The 15,549-nt window shown below is 48.2% G+C and overlaps 1 protein-coding gene across 1 annotated transcript; it reads left to right on the top strand.

The window, feature by feature from the left end:
* Positions 1 to 1,516: 1,516 nt before the first annotated feature.
* Positions 1,517 to 15,297, top strand: Itpa (inosine triphosphatase). Its single transcript, XM_050134266.1, has 8 exons — positions 1,517 to 1,662; positions 3,945 to 4,002; positions 4,098 to 4,162; positions 4,582 to 4,655; positions 6,666 to 6,697; positions 8,685 to 8,800; positions 13,347 to 13,423; positions 14,671 to 15,297. The coding sequence occupies exons 1-8, from the start codon at positions 1,597 to 1,599 to the stop codon at positions 14,777 to 14,779; spliced, it is 597 nt and encodes a 198-aa protein (XP_049990223.1). The 5' UTR covers positions 1,517 to 1,596; the 3' UTR covers positions 14,780 to 15,297.
* The last annotated feature ends 252 nt before the right edge of the window (positions 15,298 to 15,549 follow it).

The following is a 15,549-nucleotide window of genomic DNA, read 5'->3' as shown; positions in this document are numbered from 1 at the left end:
GATTTCCTTTGACTTCATGGAGTTATAAAGTTAAGTGTCACATAGAAGAGCCCCGTACTTAACCCAGCCTTTCCCAGTCAGCTCCAATCCTAAAATCAAACAAACAAAAAAACACCATGGGAGGGGCGATGAAGAGGAAACTTTATGACCTGTCTCCAAAGACAGTATACAGCAAAGCCACTGCGCTGTGCAACACACAATATTAAGGTCACAAAATAAAGCTTTTTGGAGACCATATCAGTGGCTATCCTGTGAGGACAGTTCTAGAGTTTGAAAAAATCAGTAGTGGACTGGGCATGTGGTTCAGAGGTACAGGGTTTCCGAAGTTCCATAAGCCCCCAAGTTGCATTTATAACAACACACAAATACCCAAGACTATAAGAGATCAATAATACTAAGCTAAACAACCAGGCCTGATTAGGATTCCATTGTTTGTGTGTGTGCATCTAGGGTCCAAACCCAGGACCTTGGCCATGCTATACAAATGTTCTACCATTGAGCTACAGCCTTGACACAATATATAGCCCAGGCTAGCTTTGAACTCATGATCTTCCTGTTTAAGACTGAGTGCTGGGATTACAAGTGTGCACCCCTCTGTCTAGCTAGCATCCTGAACTTCTTTTTTAAAAGATTTGTTTTAATTTTATGAGTATGAGTGTTTGCCTGCGCATGTATGTGCACAATATGTGTACCTGGTGTCTTCAGAGGCCAAAGGAGGGCAATGGACCCCCTGGAACTGGGGTTACACACATTTGTAAGCCGTCATTTGAGTGCTGGGAACAGAACTCTGGAAGAGCAGTCAGTGTTCTCACCCACTGAGCCATCTCACCAGCCTGAGTTTACAACTTGCAGAGAACCTAGCTTTGGTTCCCAGCATCCACATCAGGCAGCTCAAAAACCACTTGTAACTCCAGTTCTAGGGGACGTGACGCCCTCTTGTGGCTTCAGCGGGCTCACGCACACACATGGGAGGGCTAACAGGGGCATTCTAATCTTTGCTGTGTTCACAAATGCAGAGACAGGGCTGAATGTAATGTCCCTGAGGAAGGGATGGGGTCTGATAAGCGGGGCAAGAGAAAAGAAAAAGAGAAACACTAGCTCCCCAGCCTAAGAGATGGGCAAATGTGGTTACGCTGTTTAGGTTCGCAGTGAAGTAGATGGATCTAGCCGGCGAGGTGTGGGGCTGAGACAAGGTTAGGACAGAAACCCAGGCTGGGAGCCCTTGTTCAGAAAATAGTTTCCCATGCCAGAGTTGGGGTTCCGAGGGGCGGCGTTCTCCGCCGCCCAGGACACAGGCGCGGCTTCTCGGCTCCCTCCTTTGTCCAAGCCCACAGGGGTGCGTGGCAGAGGACCCCGGCGCTGAATGGCCTCTCCCGCCCGCAGCGCGTCCCCAGCGCCCCACGCAGCACTCGCTGCGGGGAAACTCATCTGCCCCGGCTGCAACCTCGCTGTTGCAGGTAGCCACAGCCTGGGGCATGCTTTAGGGTTCGGGTAGGGCCGGAAATTGGGGCTATCTACTTCCGCCTCCAGACGGAAGTGTCTTACGGTTCCCCTCAAAGAGCTTCCGGGCATACTCGGCCGTAAGCAGTCCCTGCAATGGCCTCGTCTTTGGTGGGCAAGAAGATCGTGTTTGTGACGGGAAACGCAAAGAAGCTGGAGGAGGTGTCGTAGGGTTTGGGGACCCTCTAGAAGGCGGGTGGGAAGCATGGGAGAAGGTGCGAGGAACCCCGGGAGTTGGACCCTCGCGGAGCTTGGATAGTCCCTGTGTGGAAGGGCTGGGCTTGGAGAGAGATCTCCGTGGAGTGCGGCGCCCTGAGGTGTGAGAGTATATAAGTATTTATTTATTATGTGTACAGTGCTCTGTCTGCATGTGTGCCTCCATACCCTAAGAAGGCACCAGATCGCATCATAGATAGTTGTGAGCCACCACGTGGTTGCTAGGAATTGAACTCAAGACTTCTGGAAGAGCAGCCAGTGCCTTTAAACTCTGAGCCATCTCTCCAGCCCGATTTTAGTTTTCTTTTCTTATTATTTGGTGTCGTGTATAGACCTTGTTCTTTTGACCCTTCAGTTTCCCAAGTTCTAGGTCTACATGCATGGCCCACCACACCCGTTTTTGTATGTGGGACTGTGGGAGCTGAAGTAGTGGCATCTGTGGCAAAGATCACCCCCTAAGTTCTGACACCTCTGCGCCTCCAAAGTAACGGCAAACAGAAGTGTGTGGGGTTGATCCAGACGGCGTAGTTCACACCCCACTATGGTTCATCTACCCTTAGGCACTTCCCATATCTGAAGTGTGCCATGCTTCATAGGATTCCTGGCTGGCCACAGTATAACAGCAGCCAGGTTAACGGAAGAAAAACACAAGTCTGCCAAAGCTTTACATGCTACAGCTTTTAGAATGAAGACCCAAAGACAGTAGGTGCCGTGGATCTAACCCAGGACTTACAGGCTTGGTGTCACTGCCCTACTTCTGAACTACACGCCTAGCCCAAGGAAGCTGTTTTCTACGTAGATTTGATGATGCACGCCTGTAGAACTGATCAGAAAGGGTGTGGCCCAGCGCTAACAGACTGGGCAAACTCAGCAGGTCTGTCCAGATTGGGCATTTCCTTGTGCGTTGTTTCTGCTCTGCTGTATGTGGTAGGACTGTTTCTGAAGTGAAGATAGGTCAGATAATTTCCTTTTTTGTTTTGTTTTGAGAGAGGGCCTTGGTACGTACATATGTAGAGCTGGCTGTCCTATGTAGACCAGGTTGGCCTCAAAGTCACACAGAGATCCCCCTGCCTCTGCCTCCCAAGTGCTGGGATTAAAGGTGTGCGCCACCACCGCCTGGTATGGATGCGCTTTCCTAGCCCAGTTAGTCTTTCTTATTTTTCCCCATCTGTGAGAGGAGATAGTGACGCTCTGACAGGTGTCAGCTCTAGCCACAGTTGAGTTTGCCCTCCTCAGTCAGCATTGCTAAGTCACTATGGGGACTCAGAGGCTGACCAATTGATACAGCAGGAGGACCCTCACCATTTGAAAATAGGGAGGACTGCCATTTCTGTACAGGACCAGGGTGGTCTCTGAAAGAGCCAGAGCCATTCTGATTAAATTTTGGGATCCTAAAGCCAGGTCAGTCAGGTAGACAGGCGGTGCCATCTGAATGGAGTCGAAGAACAGTCGGTGCTGAACCGCAATCCACTGACTGAGCACGTGGCCTTGCCATATTACAGGGCCTGAGGCTAGCGGGTAGTGGAGCACTTGCTTATGAGTTGAATGAGGGGACTTGTACAAGCATAAGCAAGTCTCCCCGACTGCCTCTGCCTCCTAAATGCTGGGATTAAAGGCGTGCGCCCCCACCGCCCGGCCTGGCTTGGTATTCTAAATTGAAAAGGTGAAAGTTAACTAGGGGTTAATGAAAATATAAAACAGTTTTCTTTGCAAGGTTGTTCTGGCTAACTCTTGATAGAGAATTCCGAGCCTAGGAGAATGCCTTTTTAGAGTTCTGAAGGGAAAAGAGCGTTCCAGATGGAAGGGTGGGGGAGGTAAAAGACAAAAATGGGGACGCTGGAGAGGTGGCTCAATGGTAAGAGCGTGACTGCTTTTCCAGAGAACCTGGGTCGATTCCTAGCACCCACATGGCAGCTCACAACTGTAATTCCAGTTCCAGGGGACCTGGCCCATGGCAAAACGCCACTGGACATAAATCAATAGATAAATAGACAAATAAAAGCAAGCCCTGCAATCAAATAGCAACAACAAAGTAGAAGAAAAAGGATGCTAATTTAGTGAGTCTCTGAAAGTTGGGATGAGGTTTATGGGCCCAATTGGATAAGCTTTAGGGGACTGATGGGAACATTAGCCAATGAGAAAGGTGGACAGCACCTCACATAGTCACAGGGAACTGGAGGGGAGTTACTAGCAAATGGCATGACAAATGTTCTTTCATTTTGGAACAGGTCATTCAGATTCTAGGAGATAAGTTTCCGTGCACTTTGGTGGCACAGAAAATTGACCGTATGTTTCTGTTTTGCTTCATTTTTAAAAGTGGTTTGATTTAACTGCCTTCCTGTGTCCTGACTATACATCTGTGTGTCTGTTTCCCCGATAAGTGCCTGAGTACCAGGGAGAGCCGGATGAAATTTCCATACAGAAGTGTCGAGAGGCCGCTCGCCAGGTACTTAACCATCGTGGTCTCCCGTTCAGTCTTCTGGTGGGCTCCTGGGGTCTGTGCCTCCTGGGGGCAGGCAGAGAATAAATAGTTGGGACACTGCCTCTTGTGTTCCAGCTCTCGCCTTTCTGGTTCTTAGTTCCATACATTCCAGCCAGACATCTTCCCTACACATACCCACCCCTCCCCACCCCTGTGAGGAGGAGCCCATTAGAGAATTGGGCTTCCAGCAGATTCCCAGCATTTCATTGCTCTGATTGCTTAATCGAAGACATAGAGCTGAGTTGCATGGCTCCTGATGAACCTGCACCTGCAGAGCTCACCCTCACCTAGTTGTGGGCTAGGCCCCAGCCTGAGTAGACCCAGGGTCGGGAATGAAGCCTACCTCTGGTAGAAATCTCAGGCTGTGTGTCTTTGTGTTACAGGTGCAGGGTCCTGTACTGGTGGAGGATACCTGTCTGTGCTTCAATGCCCTCGGGGGGCTCCCTGGCCCCTACATGTGAGTACTCTTACTACACCTCTGCCCTGCAGGGCCCCATCAATCCACAAAAGCGCTAGAATAGTAAGGTGATTAGTTACCTGATGTTATGGGTCTTTTACTATCTTGCCATCAACGCTAAGAAAGGAGTAAGACTGTAGGGCTGGAGAAGTGACTTAGTAGTGAAGAGTGCTCGCTACTTTTCCACTGGGCCCAGTTTTGATTCTCAGCACCTAAATCAGGTAGCTTACAACTGCCTATAACTTCAGCTTCATGGAACCTGATTTTGTGGGTACCCGCACTCACATGCACACACCACACATGCAATATACATGCACATACACAATTAGATATATCATATTCTAAGAAAAGAAGATTTGGGTGTGATGGTGCATGCCTTTAATCCCAGAACCTAGGAGGCAGAGGCAGGCAGCTGAGTTTGAAGCCAGCCTGGTCCACATAGTGAGTTCCAAGCCAGCTAGAGCTATGCAGTGAGACCCTGTCTCAAAGAATATAGAGGACTGGAGAGGGGACTCAACCCTTAAGTGTGCTTGTTGCTCACTCATGAGAACGGGAGTTTAGATTCCAGCATCCACATTCAGTTCACAAACTCCTGTAACTCTAGCTCCAAGGGATCCAACACCCTCTTCTGGCCTCTACAGGTACCTGTATATACATATGCACATACATTCACTTAGATGTGTGTGCACACACATAAATAAGTCTTTAAAAAGAGGGGCTAGAGAGATGGATTAGCTGTTAGGAGCTCTGGCTGCTCTTGAAGAGCACCTGGGTTCAGTTTCCATCACTCACATGGCAGCTCACAACCATCTGTAGCTACCTTTCCAGGTGGCCTGACCCCCTCTTCTGCCCTCTGCAGGCAGCAGGCACATATGTGGTGCATACACATATATGTATGCAAAACATAGACATACATAAAATAATAATAACAAAAGAATAACAGGTGGGTGAGGATGTAACACCCTTGTTAGAGTGCTTGCCTTTATTGCGCCATAAAGCCCCGAGTTTAACTCCTACCTGCGTCTACTAGGTGAGCAGGCATGGTAGGGCATGCACCTGCAAGATGGAGACAGAAGGGTCAAAAGTTCTGGGTCGTCCTGGGCTACATAGGGAGTTCTAGGCCAGTCTAGCTACATGAGATCCTGTCATAAATCAGCCAAGCAACCAGAGAGATACAGTTTTCTTTCATTATGAGAGTGTGGTTCTTTGAGATTGAAAAGTGGTGTCTGCTCATTTCTGAGATGATATGGCACCTGTCTCAAAAAAGAAGACAATAAAAAGAGATTGCTCTGTTTTGTCAAAGCAGGACACACCTTTAACCTGCAGCCTGCACTGCTCCACAGCCTCACCGGCACCGTTGTGACTTTAATAGTTTGCAGTTTTGGGAATATGAAATGTTATCATGTGCTTGCTTGGTTTGTTTTCTTGAGAGTATGCCTCTCTCTAGCCCAGGCTGCCCTGGAACTTGCTATGTAGCCTAAGCTTGCTCAGAACTTGTGGTTTTCCTGTTTCAGCCTGGGTCTTTCCCTAGTCCCCTCTGAGGTCCTTGCTTTCCTTTGTATATTGAGCCTTCTGTCTGTACCTGTTTGGTCTCCGTTTTTTCTTATTAGACTCATATTTCTCTCTCTTTTAAAGATTTATTTATTATGTATACAGTGGCCAGAAGAGAGCACCAGGTCTCATTATAGATGAGATGGAAGATTGTGAGTCACCATGTGGGTGCTGGGAATTGAACTCAGGACCTCTGGAAGAGCATCCAGTGCTCTTAACGACTGAGCTATCTCTCCGACCATCTCTCTTTCTCTTTCCTTTCCTTCTGCCTCTGTTTACTCTCCCTTTAGCTCCCACTCTTCCCCCTCTTCTCTTTCCTTTGCTGCTGAGCTATACCTTTGGCTTGAGACATTCTTTTTCATTTCTCTTGCCTTTGGGAGCTCTAGTCCTATGGAGTAGGCGACAGGAAGATCAGTCGCTCTTACCCATGGTACTGACTCTCCTTTCTTTCTTTTGCAGAAAATGGTTCCTCGAGAAGCTAAAGCCTGAAGGTATGCGTCCCTGTGGTTCTTCCCATGGGTCTTTTGCACTGAGTTGGGGAGTAGTTCCCACCTAGTAACCGCTGCTCTAGCCCCTGCCATTGACCTCCATTATCTTCTCTGTTTGCACACTGGTAGCTTAGAGTTCACTCTTTACTCCGGAAAGCACTGTGGTGGACAGTTGGGGACAGGTGATAAAAGCTTTGAATTTGAGGGACAAAGGAGCCATAGATGATTCTGGTTATCAAGGGACTTGACCTTAATGACTGTGGTTCTTCGCTTCAGCCATGGCCTAGCCTGGTCCTCAGGGAGGGAGCTACCTTTTCTAGGCCAAGAATCTTATCTTTTTACTTGTGAGTGTATCCCCAAATCCCTCTTTAGGTTTTTGGGTTTATTTGTAGTTTTGTTTGTTTGTTTCTTGAGACAGGGTTTTTCTATGTAGCCCTGTCTGACCTAGAACTTGATCTGTAGACCAGGCTGGCCTTGAACTCACAGAGATCCCTCTGCCTCTGCCTCCCAAGTGCTGGAGTTAAAGGCGAGCACTACCACCCACCACCTTACCCTCTTTAGATTTTTTTTAAAGCATTTTAAACCAAGCATAGTGGTGCATTTCTATAATCCCAGCCCTTAGGAGGCTGAGGCAGAAAGATCCAGAGTTCAAGATCAGCCTGGGTCACACATAAAACCCTGTCTCAAAAGAAAAAAATCCCAGCCCATCACCATCACAAATTGCCCATCCCCCTATACTATTGAATTCTAACATCACATCTATACCCTCATAATAATTAGTTACAAACAACATACCTACCTCCATAAAAATGCTTATTACTAGAATCCCAATTGTCAGTCAACTAGACACTCATGCCTCAGGATAATCTTCCACAGACATAGCAGTAGTATAACCAAATACAACCAACATACCTCCCAGATAAATTAAAAACACTATCAAACCTAAAAATGAACCCCCAAACCCCAACACCGCTAAACAACCTGAGCACCCACTAACAATTAAGCATAACCCACCATAAATAGGTGAAGGCTTCAAAGAAGTGCCTAAGCAACCCAACACAATCGCTGAACTTAAAAGATAAATTAGTTCTGTCATAATTTCTACATAGACTTTAACTATGACCAATGACATGAAAAATCATGGGCTGGAGAGTTGGCTCAGCAGTTAAGTATACTTGTTGCTCTTGCAGAGAACCCAGGTTTGGTTTCCAGCACCTACAAGGCTGCTTACAGCTGTCCATCACTTTAGTTCCAGAGGATCTGGCATCCTCTGGCCTCTGTGGGCACTGATGCACATGCATGTGACCAAAACACTTCTAAATGTAAAACAAATCTTAAAAACACAGCCCATTTTACTTTTTGGAGCAACCTTGTGTCAGCCATGCATGGAGTCACATGCATGTGACCCAGCACTAGGGAGGCTCTGGAGTTCAGCCTGGACTATATAGCAAGATTCTGTTTTAAAAACAAAAACAAAGCTGGGTATGGTAGTCTAAGCCTATAATCCTGAGAGCTGTAAGCAGAAGGATCAGAAGAAGTTCATCCTCAGCTATATAGTAAGTAAAGGCTAGCCTGGACTACCTGGGATCCTGGTCTCAACAACAGCAAAGGCTGGGAATGTATTGCAGTTGGCAGAATGCTTGCCTAGCATACATGAAGTTCTGGATTCAGTTCCTAGTGCCACATAAACCACGGGTGGTGATGCGTGCCTGCAATCTAGCGTTCCAGTACAGCCTGGGTTACAAAGTGAGTTCAAGGCCAAGCCGGGTGTTCTACTTGAGACTTTAATCTCAACAAGAACCTTGTTTTAGTTTATGTCAGAGCCTGAAGAGGGGCTTCAGCTCCTTCTTGAGGATTAGAGTGCAGCCCTCGCAGCCTCCCACCCCAACACAGTCCAATTTGGAGAGTTCTTGCACACCCTTGGGTTTCTGGAGTAAGGGTGGGTACTGGACAGCATGGACTCACTGACCCTCTCTAACTCTGCCTGCAGGTCTCCACCAGCTCCTGGCCGGCTTTGAGGACAAATCAGCCTATGCACTTTGTACATTTGCCCTCAGCACTGGGGACCCAAGCCAGCCAGTCCTCCTGTTCAGGGGCCAGACCGCGGTGCGTACCCACCTGAGCAGCCAGTCCTCCTGTTCAGGGGCCAGACCGCGCTGCATACCCACCTGAGCAGTCCTGCAGGTCATCAGAGGACTCTGCAGGAACAAAACAAGAAGATACTAGACTTAGCAGGGGCTTTTGGGCACTGTGCTTGCTGTGAGACAAACCTGGACACTACAATGAGAAAAATGTCAGTCCCCAAACCTAGTTGACTGCTAGCCTTATGCACTCAGATCTTGCCAGAGTAGGTCCAGGTAAAATGCAGGTGCACAAACACCTCAAAGCCAAAGCTACAGGTCAGCATGCTGAGATGGCCTTATTCCTCTGCCAGGACCAGAGTCTCCTCCCGACTCAGGTTTTTGAGATTGGGATAGTCTTTCATTTATCCCAGGTTGGCCTTGAACTTGCCATGTGGCCAAGATGGAGCTTGAACTTTAGATCCTGTGGCCTCTACCTGCAAGTGGTCTTGTGTCGTTATGCCCATTCTGCAGCGCTCCTGCAGCCCTGTTTTTTTTTTTTTTTTTTTTTTTCTTCTCTTTGAGACAAGGTCTTTATTATGTAGCTGTTAATATCCTGGAACTCACTATGTAGATTAGACTGGCCTCAAAATTCACAGAGATCCACCTCTGCCCCCAAGTAGGCGTGTGCCACCACACCTGGCCTACAGCCTCTCTTGATTGTCTGAATTTTCTCATTCACATAAAAAAATTTTTTTTTAAATATTTATTTATTTATTATGTATACAATATTCTGTCTGTGTCTATGCCTGCAGGCCAGGAGAGGGCACCAGACCCCATTACAGATGGCTGTGAGCCACCATGTGGTTGCTGGGAATTGAACTCAGGACCTTTGGTAGAGCAGGCAATGCTCTTAACCTCTGAGCCATCTCTCCAGCCCCCTCACATAAAATTTTAATCTTGTTCTGTGGTGTTCGGGTGGAAGTCGGAGCTTTTATGTGCTGTATAAGTGTTCTACCACGGGGCTACTTCTCCAGCCCAGAAATTCAGTTCCTAAGTTCATTTTTCTGCCAGTGCCCATTCAGGACCCCCTGAGGTTGCTTGTCAGACCTGAGGCTGACTTTTCTGAGCTTTTTGAGTTGCTTTTCTGCACGTCCACCAGACCACCATTAGAGCTGCTCCGGCCAGTGCCCAGTCTTTCTTCCAGCATGTCCGTCTGTCCTATCCGTAGTTCCCCAGTTGGACTGTACATAGATGTTTGTTTCATTTTGTTTGGTTAAATATTTTGGATAGTAGTAAAACAAAAGCAAATTCCAGACACAACCCAAATCTTTTTTTTTAATTGTGTGTAGGTTTGTGTGTGTGCACGTGGATATGTGCACACGAGCACAGGTGCCCAAGGAAGCTGAAGGCAGCAGATCCCCCGAGCTGGAGGTACAGATGATGTGAGCCATCAGATGATCAGATGTGGGTGCTAGGAACTGAACCCCTGTCTTTGAAAGAGCAGTAAGTGCTCTTAACCACTGAGTCATTTCTCCAGCCCTACAGACACATTTTAACTGTTCAGGGTACTAAGTGTTAAGTGTATTTGTATTTACCCGGACTACAGAATGTTTTCATCTTATAAGTTTGAAATTACACATTGAGCAAGCCCCCTTTCTTTCTTCACCTAGCTCCTAGCAGCCACCATTTTCCTTAACACGTCTAAGAGTTTGACTACTCTACTACTGTTTTTTAAGTTTATTTTATGTGTATGGATATTTTGCCTGCATGTCTATTTGTCCACAACATGTAATGTGACCATCAAAGCCAGGGAGAGCATTGGCTGCCCTGGAACTGCAGTTACAGAGGGTTGTGACTGCCGTATGGATGCTGGAAATTGAACCTTGGTTCTCTGCAAGAGTGGCCAGTATTTTTTTGATTTTTTTTTAAAACAGGGATTCTTTGTGTAGCTGTAGCTGTCCTGAACTCACTCTGCAGACCAGGCTGGTCTTAAGCTCACAGAGATCCACCTGCTTCTGCTTGCCAAGTGCTGGGATTAGAGGTGTGCGCCACTGTTCACCTGTCCATCTGTCGTCATGGTCGTCCGTCACACACACCCCCCCCCCCCTTGCTTCTTTTGTTTGTGTTTATTTTGGGGACAAGGTCTCACTAAGAAGCTCTGGCTGACCTGTTTTTGTGCCTGGTTTAGCTCACTTAGCTGGTTTAGCTCATGGTATTCTCAAGTTTTGCCCATGCTGTAGCACACAGAGCTCTCAGAGCTTTTAGGCTGAGCGTTTGTTGTTTATGTACACCATGTTATCCCTTTCTTTCTTTTTTTTTTAAATTTTTTTTGGGTTTTCCGAGACAGGGTTTCTCTGTGGCTTTGGAGCCTGTCCTGGAACTAGCTCTTGCAGACCAGGCTGATCTCGAACTCACAGAGATCCGCCTGCCTCTGCCTCCCGAGTGCTGGTATTAAAGGCGTGCGCCACCATGCCCGGCTCCTTTCTTTCTTGTTTTCTTTTGGTTTCAAGTCAGGGTCTTCTGTATCCCCAGGCTGGCCCCTACTTACTGTATAGCTGAGGATATCCTTGAAGTTCTGGTCCTCTTGTCTCCACTTCCCAGGAGCTAGGGTACATGTGCCCCTCCTGTGGTCTCCATTGGCTTCTTTGTTGACAACCTCAGGTTGCTCCTCTTGGATCTTGTGAATGATGCTGTTGGGACCCAGGGGTGCAGAGGAGTCAAGATCCTGTTTCAGCCCTTTAGGTTAAACATGCAGTACATGGTCGGGGCTGCTGTCCCAGCCCAGTTAGAGTTAATAATTAGTGCTGCCACCTGTGGCTTTCCCAGAAGGCTCCAGTTAGCCACTTCCTGCACTGACTAATAGCAGCTGCCTTAGACTGGCTGGTACCGCAGTCCCTCTGGATTTCCCGTCAGCTTTGGCTGCCCGTGCACTTTGCCATCTGTCAGCTCCCACGCTCCTTGAGGTGGTCTTGTTTCTCATCCTTGTTCTGTCTCCCTGTGTACTCATTGTCCTTGGTGTGCTAGTCACACATTGTCCAGGGAGTAGCTGTTGGCCTTACAGCATCCACTGTAGGAGGAGAAGTCTGGGTTTGTTCTGGCTCAGGCTAAGAATGTTGGCCTCAGGCAGTATTGAAGTTCAGAGTGCCTCGGTCACTGGCTTTGGCCACATAGCTCCCCACAGGCAAAAGCATGATTTCAACTTTGGCACTGTCCAACTTATGTGCTTAATCGCTATCATTTATAGCCACACTTGCCACTGTCTGTGCCTTCTTCTCTCCCCGCCACACCAGATCCTCTGCATGCACTCCCCCATTGGGCTATATTCCCAGTCCTTTTTGTTGGATTTTCTTTCGAAACAGGGTCTTGCTGTTGCTTGTGCTGGTCACAAACAACAGATTTGCTTTGAACTTGGAGTGCTCTGCCTCAGCCTGGGACCGCAATTCTAGGAGCCTTTCTGTAATTACACCTCTTTCAGTTTGTCTTGCTTTGTCCGTAGTGGTGGTGTTACTGACCGGATCTTGTACTGGCCCAGCTCTCCCCTTGAGCTTCATCCCTAATCCAGATCAGACTCATTACTCGATAACGTGGCATTTCATAACACTGGACACGACACTGGTTGTCATCTTTGTGACATTTCTTTGTTTGAATTTGTGTGCCCTTCCCCTTCTTTCTTTCAACGGTTTCACTATGTGCTTGGCTGGCCTTGAATGCAATGACCCGCCTGCGCCTGCCTTTTAGAAGGTTGGGGTTAAAGGTTTGTGCCTTTGTGCCCTGGTGGCCTTGAAGTCTTGTTTCTTCTGTTTTGCTACCACCACCTTGCTCTATGACAGGTGTGAGTACTTGTCAGAGTTCAGACCCTTCTCAATCTTCTAGCTGAGGATGGCCTTGAACGTGTGAGGGCTAACCTCGAACTCAGAGCATCTGCCTACTGAGTTCATCTTGGGTTTTTTTGGGGGGGAGGTTCAAGACAGGCTTTCTTTGTGTAGTCCTGGCTGTCCTGGAACTCACTCTGTAAACCAGGCTGGCCTTGAACTCACAGAAATACAGAAATCCGCCTGCCTCTGCCTCCTAAGTGCTGGACTAAAAGGTGTGCACCACCATGCCTGGCTCATCTTGTTTTTTTACACAGTCTCCACTGGCCTGAAACTTGCTAAATAGACTAGGTTGTTTCCCTTGCCCTGGGATTGCAGGCACTATATACACCACTGTACTTGGCTTCTTTAAAGTTTTTTGTTGTGGGTTCTGGGAGTTGAACTCAGGTCCTCGTTATAAGACAAGAGAATCACCAGCTGAGCTGTCTTCCTCGCCTCCTGATGTTTTGAAGACAGATCTTACTTTGTAGCCCTGACTGGCCTGGGGACTCAGCAGTCCTCCTGCCTCAGCTCCTTGTGTTCTCATTGCAGGCATGCCCTCACAGCCCGCTACTGTTCTGCACCTTGCTGAGGTGCCTAACAGACATTTATCGGTACTGCGGATCCTTTGAACTATTAGACATTTTGAGTAATTCAGGTTTAGTCAGATTTGCAAACTAAACAAACCCACTCTGGTTCAGTACGTCTCCAGTTACACACCTGCCCTCCCTATTACAGGGCCGGATCGTGATGCCGCGAGGCTCCCGGGACTTTGGCTGGGATCCCTGCTTTCAGCCCGATGGATACGAGCAAACGTAAGGAACCCACATTTCTTCCCTGGTGCATGGGCTTGGGTGGGCCCTTTGCAGGTGCACAGTCATGCGGATGTGGGCAAGGCAAGCTTTGTTCCAGCTGAAGCCATTTCTGCTGGGATGGACTCAAGGAATCCAGGTGATCTAGTCCATGGTAGGGCAACACAGGTTTCCTAGGTTCCGCTCTCAAGTCACTTGGCCATTTTAGGTCAGGTGACTCTTATCCTCTGGCCCTGCTGATTAAGGTGCATAAACCTTGTGGTTTTGTGGGATGATACTAGCTCCATCTGGCTGGGGAAATGCATTCTTTAGTAGCGCCTGCTCATCATCTGAAACCCTTGCAGCAGCGCCCATGCTTAGCACTTCACAGTAACAGCGGCCTCTCATTTGTACATATGCGTATGGGCCATTACTGGACCAGGCTTTCCAGACTGTAACTCCCCCACCTGGCACCTCACGAAGCAGCCCTAGTCAGCCCGTCCACGGTTGTCTGCTTGGGTGGTCATAGAGCCTTTGGAATTTAGCTAGATGAGGAACTAGGTTTACTTTTATTCTGTTTATTTATTTTATGTTAATAGGTGTTTTGCCTGTTTGCACCACTGTGCACCAGATGAATTTATGGCCAGAGGTCAGAAGGGCCGTCAGATTCCGGGAACTGAGCCACCTCTCCAGCCCCATTTTCATTCAGTTGTAATTGACTTGGCCACATGTAGCTAGTTCTGAAGCCTAAAGGCGGGGGTGGGGGGGGTGACCTCTCACCTCTTTAGTAGTGTCCTCACATGGACAAAACTGGCCCGGCCAGCTGCCTGACCCCCCAACCCACAGTACTGTTTGACCTGACAGGCTCCATTGCTTCCTATCAAACACCTACCTCATTCCTGTCCCCCAGCTTTCCTTAAGAATTTAGGGACCATTAGGGCAGATTCAGCTTCTCTCCAAGCCCATTCCTGTGGGTTTCTACCTTACAGAAGAATTTAAAACTGTCTGGTATAACGGGCTGAGGAGCTGGTGGCCCATTGCCTGATTTTTCTGGCTTTCTCGGGGTGGAATGTCATTTGCTTAGGCCCAAACATGGAGTACTAGGGCCTGTCTGCCCCTTGCATTTGCACAGGTCCTCGATATTTTTACCTACAGAGACCTCTCCACCCTAACAGAATCACTGGACTGTGGGCTCCAGGATGACAGTGGGCTGCCCATCCTCCTGGTCTCTGGGTTCCCTCTTTTCTGAGCTACTTCTCTTTGCCTCTTAGGTATGCAGAGATGCCAAAGGCTGAGAAAAACACCATTTCTCATCGGTTCCGGGCCCTGCTCAAGCTACAAGAGTACTTCAGTGTGACTGCTGGGGCTGGTGACCAGTAAAGCCGTGGGATGGGAAGGACTAGTGTAGAGCTCCCCAGGAGGCAGGCACTCCTGGCAGGTGTTTCTCTGGGTTTCCCTCTGCCAGGGGATCCAGGCAGCTTTAGTAGCCAGGTCTGGAAGAGCGGTTTGCTCTGCAGAGGACTCTGGGCCAGTTGTTACTAAACTCTTGCCCTTTGGGATTCATGAGTTTCCTTTGGCTTGGCATAGTGGTGCACACTTTTAGTCCCAGAATGTGGGAGGCAGAGACAGACAGAGCTTTGTGAGTTCAAGGCCAGCCTGGTTTAGATAGTAAGTTCCAGGGCAGCCAGAGCTACATAGTGAGATATTGTCTCAAAAACAAAACAAAAAAAAAGTAGAGTTGCTCTTGCAGCCTCTAGGATCCTGAGAGAACTTTGGGTGTTCACACTTCTTAGCTGGGTTGAGGGTTGGCAAAGAAATACACAACCTTTGATTTTATAAGGCAGCAAATGTAAATTCTGGAAGGCATGTTTCCAAAATAAATGGTATATCTGTTTTGAGCCTTGTCTGTCTCTTGAGTGTCCTTTGACAGGTGGGAAGCCATCCTGATGGTAACCAGAGGGGCAGTGCTGAATAGGGGGTGTTCACCTGCCTGGATAGCTGGCATCCTACGTCTCTGAGTTATTGTCCTTAGAGTTGTGACTCATGGCCTATCCTCTTTCCCTTGTCACCTTCATGCTGGGGACGTGGTGGTGTTGTAAGCGGCACAGCGCACATTATATGCTGGCAGGCGACCCGAGCCCATGTGTGGA

The sequence above is a fragment of the Alexandromys fortis genome, unplaced genomic scaffold (assembly GCF_014885135.2).
Source record: "Alexandromys fortis isolate MF-2015 unplaced genomic scaffold, M_Fortis_MF-2015_v1.1 scaffold_6, whole genome shotgun sequence".
NCBI classification, from domain to species: Eukaryota; Metazoa; Chordata; class Mammalia; order Rodentia; family Cricetidae; genus Alexandromys; species Alexandromys fortis.
This window is presented reverse-complemented; position numbering and strand designations above follow the sequence as displayed.